At 51.7% G+C, this 617-nt stretch overlaps 1 protein-coding gene across 1 annotated transcript in view; it reads right to left on the minus strand.

Annotated features, from left to right (window-relative positions):
* The window catches only part of KRT8 (keratin 8), an 8517-nt gene that overhangs the window by 7273 nt on the left and 627 nt on the right, over positions 1 to 617 (minus strand). The window contains exon 2 of the mRNA XM_010857892.1: positions 52 to 513. Within this exon, the coding sequence (XP_010856194.1) occupies positions 52 to 513 (462 nt within the window). The remainder of the gene's footprint in view (positions 1 to 51; positions 514 to 617) is intronic.

A 617-nucleotide genomic window follows, 5' to 3' on the forward strand; every position in this document is an offset into this window, starting at 1 on the left:
CTCGGCCTCAGCCCGGCTGCGGTTGGCGATCTCCTCATACTGGGCCTTGACCTCAGCGATGATGCCATCTAGGTCCAGGTTGCGGTTGTTGTCCATGGACAGGACCACAGACGTGTCAGAAATCTGAGACTGCATCTCATGGATCTCCTCTTCATACAGTTGCCTGTAGAAGTTGATCTCATCAGTCAGCCCTTCCAGGCGGGACTCTAGCTCTACCTTGTTCATGTAAGCTTCATCCACATCCTTCTTGATGATGAGAAATTCATTCTCCATGTCTGTGTGCTTTTGGATTTCATCCTCATACTTGGTCTTAAAGTCCTCCACCAGCCCCTGCATGTTGCCAAGCTCCACTTCCAGCTTCAGCTTCTCCTGGGCCAGAGTTTCCAGCTGCCGACGGAGGTTGTTAATGTAGCTCTCAAACATGTTGTCTATGTTGCTCCGGGCAGTCTTCTGCTGCTGCAGGAGGTTCCATTTGGTCTCCAGAACCTTGTTCTGCTGCTCCAGGTGCCGCACCTGTATGATGGGGCAGAAAAGTCCACAGTCACATCAGGCCAGAGCTCAAAGTCTGGCACAAAGCAAGCACTGTATTTTCCCTTAATCCACTCCCCAAGCAGCTG

The sequence above is a fragment of the Bison bison genome, unplaced genomic scaffold (assembly GCF_000754665.1).
Source record: "Bison bison bison isolate TAMUID 2011002044 unplaced genomic scaffold, Bison_UMD1.0 scf7180017864383, whole genome shotgun sequence".
NCBI classification, from domain to species: domain Eukaryota; kingdom Metazoa; phylum Chordata; class Mammalia; order Artiodactyla; family Bovidae; genus Bison; species Bison bison.